The sequence below is a fragment of the Hydra vulgaris genome, chromosome 13 (assembly GCF_038396675.1).
Source record: "Hydra vulgaris chromosome 13, alternate assembly HydraT2T_AEP".
Taxonomy (NCBI): Eukaryota; Metazoa; Cnidaria; class Hydrozoa; order Anthoathecata; family Hydridae; genus Hydra; species Hydra vulgaris.
The window spans coordinates 15,990,393-15,993,988 of record NC_088932.1 but is presented as its reverse complement, the minus strand read 5'-3'; the positions used below and the strand labels follow the sequence as shown (position 1 = coordinate 15,993,988).

The 3,596-nt window shown below is 31.0% G+C and overlaps 1 protein-coding gene across 1 annotated transcript; it reads right to left on the bottom strand.

Annotated features, from left to right (window-relative positions):
• Window positions 1-670: 670 nt before the first annotated feature.
• Window positions 671-3,027, bottom strand: LOC136089391 (zinc finger MYM-type protein 5-like). Its single transcript, XM_065815363.1, has 2 exons — window positions 2,884-3,027; window positions 671-2,814 (listed from the first exon to the last, which is right to left on the bottom strand). Exon 2 carries the CDS (start codon window positions 2,785-2,787, stop codon window positions 2,266-2,268), a length of 522 nt encoding a protein of 173 aa, XP_065671435.1. The 5' UTR covers window positions 2,788-2,814; window positions 2,884-3,027; the 3' UTR covers window positions 671-2,265.
• Between the last annotated feature and the right edge of the window lie 569 nt (window positions 3,028-3,596).

Below are 3,596 nucleotides of genomic sequence, written 5' to 3'. Positions count from 1 at the left end.
ACAGTTTTGTATTTTTTGATTTATGTATTTTTTGAACAAAACAGTCATTCAGAATTGAATAGGAATCAACCTTAGCTATTAGTGAATAAAAAAGTAAAATCAGTTTTAACAAAAACTAGATTCTTTTTTTAATCTTTATATATTTAATTTTCAAATAATTTTTTACCTGAATGTTTTTTTCTTAATCAAAAGATATGAAATGCAAAGTCCTATGGTTAACCTTCTCGTGGTGCATTTCGTTAAATAAGTTACATAAGTTTCAAACTTTTGTAATTTATGAACCAATAACCAAGGCAATATTTGTAGTAAGTTATTCAAAGTATTAGTAAAGTTATATTATATTTATATATGAAGCAAGGGCCGTGGCTTGGCTACCCGTAATTACTTTTTTGGTAATACCCAGTGCCGGCCTTAGTTTTTTGACAGGTTGGGCAAAACTTGTGAACGCGCCCCTGGGTATATATGGGTGGGTTGTTACCATTAACAACGAGACCAATGCTCTAAAATGATGAACAAGAGTGCTAAAGGGAATATATAGTTTAATGCAAAGAGATCCATATTGTGCATCAAGTTTCTTATTGAATTAATTTTTTATTAAAATTATAAACTTAGACTTTTCATGATATGGGTTTATAGAAATGAGTGACTAAATAAATAGACAACGCATCGCTGCTTTTAAAATAACAAATGTTTTTATTAAACATATAATAAATCCTCTAACTATATAAACAAGAGTTATTAAATTTTAAAATGTAACTTTTCTAGCTTTTTTGTCCGCGAAATCTCTTATTAAACTAGAAAAATCTAAATTTTCAGCTATTTCTTGCTCGATTGATAACATAGATAGAGAATTAAGTCGATCTTGCAGCATGGTATTTCTTAAATATGTTTTGATTAACTTCAGTTTAGAAAAACTACGTTCTCCACTAGCAACAGTAACAGGTATTGTAAGAAGAATGCGCAGAACAATCCATGTGTTTGAATATAACTCTTGTAGACGATGTTTTTTAATAATTGGAATAGTACATTGTACCATGCAATTAAAGAAACTAAAAAATTATAGTCTTTTAATTGTTCTGCTAATGTTTGCGCTTCGTGTGCAATATCGGGAGTTTTGGTTTCAGTTTCATATATAGTAATTAAAGCATCATGTACGCTGCTTATTTGGTATCGGATGGCTTTGAGGCTCTTATGCGACACTCTTTGGGAAGCCAAAATTGAGATTTTGGCTTCCCAACGAGTGTCGCATAATTGTTTAAAAGTGAAGTTTGTTGTATGACTAAGTAAAACATTTCAGCGTGAAGTTGATGCAGAAAATAATGTGAATAATCTTTGTATTATGCCAAAAACGTTAATGGAATTTAGTGAAGACTGCGCTTCGTCACAAATAACCAAATTGAGAGAATGACTTCCACATGGAAGGTAAAAAGCCAAAGGATTCAAATCTAATATTCGCTTTTGTAGACCTATTTTTTTACCTTTCATATTTGCACTGTTATCGTAACCTTGCCCTCGACAAAAGCTTATATTCAGTCCAAAATCTTTTAAAGCTATAATTATGATTTCTGTTAAACCAAAACCTGTCGTGTCGTTAACATTGAAAAACCCAAGAAAGTGTTCATTTATTTGTATAGGATATTCTGATATATTTACAATTCTAATCGTAAGCTAGAGCTGTTCTTTGTGAGTTACGTCAGGAGTGCAGTCAGCAATAATAGAATAATATGTACTTTTTAGAGCTTTGGATATAATTATGTTGGTTAATTTTGATGCTATTATATCTATCATTTCATTTTGAATGGTTTTTCCACAGTAATGATCAGAAATATCTCCTTTGAGAGCTAGCGTGACGTGGTTTAACATGATAGAATCAAGTTTAGCGAGTTATTGTACCAACCCTAAAAATTTGCCGTTATTAACTGCATACAATTTATCAGAAGAACCTCTGAAGGCCATACTATTTGTTGCCAAGTATAAAGTAATGTTCATCAATCGTTCAAGAACACTTCGCCACCTTAAACTCTCCTTTTCGATTAGTTTTTGTTCTTGCTTATCAATAGTTTCACCAGCTTTCATTCGTATTTCTGTCTCAATCCATAGTTGATAAGCATTTCTGTGTGACTTACTATTTTCGTGAATTTTTAATGCTTCTGTTAAATTCTTCCATTTATTGAATCCATTTCCGTTTAACTTTAAATTCATTTTGAAATCAAAAAGTTTGCAGCAAAAACAAAATACCGCATCTTTAGAAATTGAGTACACAAGCTAACGTCGTGAAATAACCTCACCATTTGAAAGTTTTCGGTTGTAATAAGCATTTGAAAAATGTCGTCTTCTATTATCGCGTGGATATGTGTCCAAATTCACTTGTATTGCACCTATATTAATTACATAATCAACAAATTGAATGTTGCGATGAATTGGCCACAAACCACAGTCTGAGTAATCGATTGCTGTTTCTTTGGTGCGATCATTTACATCACCATCTTGGCCATCATCATTTTCGTTATCGATATCTTTTTCATCGTAGTGAACATTTTTAACTGATACTATTCCGTCTTCTTCATCGCTGGTTGATGTATCACTAAGTACATGCGCAACATTTTCTCCTTCCATTATTTTATTACAATCACTATTTTCCGATGTAAAATAATTTTCAAGTTTTTTATAATTTTTCTTCAAATTATCAACTTTTTCTGCTTTACGTTTTCTGTATTGAGCACCAGATGGTTTCTTATTATTATGAGTTTTAAAAGCATTTTTTTCTTTATTATGAATACTCTCCATTGATTGCTGCTGACAGTTTCTATTTGTCTAAAATTTTAAAATAAAAAATTACCCGCAAGCTAATAATTCATAAACAATTTCATTATTTATACTTACCTGCTTTTTATTACCGCAAAATTTGAAAACTTGACAAAAACTGAATTTGAATCACAAATACAACGTTAAATTTCTTCTACAAATTAATAAACAACGCGCTCGCAACTCGTACCGAAAATAATGTTTAAAATTTAAACTTTAAATAGATGGAACGCAAAGTAATTGGCACCGAGAAAGATACAAGTAAAAAAATGAATTTAAGTCACAAAATATATGCAATGATTGAAACACTTTTAATCAAATTATTAATTTTGCATAAAGAATTTTTAACAGTGGTAATAATACAATAAATAAGTTATTTAAAGAAATAATTTTAATAAAAAAAACAAACATTCGAAAAAATTTAGGTTGGTTTATTTTTTCTATTTATTATATTGTTAAAGTTTGCATACAACGTTTGGCGCCCCAGTTTCCTGGCGCCCTTGGGCGGTGCCCAGCCTCGCTCCCCCCCCCCCCCCCTCCTAAGGCCGGCAATAGTAATACCTATTTATGGAAAGTTTTTTGAATTTGGATCCGAACTTACGACCGGTTTGTTTGTTTTTGTTTATTTTTTATTTTATTTTGGAGGGGGGGGGGGGTGCACTGTATGAAACTATTGATTTTGCGATAAATTAAAAGCGTGCAAAATTGTGCTAATTAAATTAAAAGCCAGCATCGAATTGTTAAAATGATCAGTCTAAAATTAAATAAGTGGTTTAAATATAGGCAGAAGA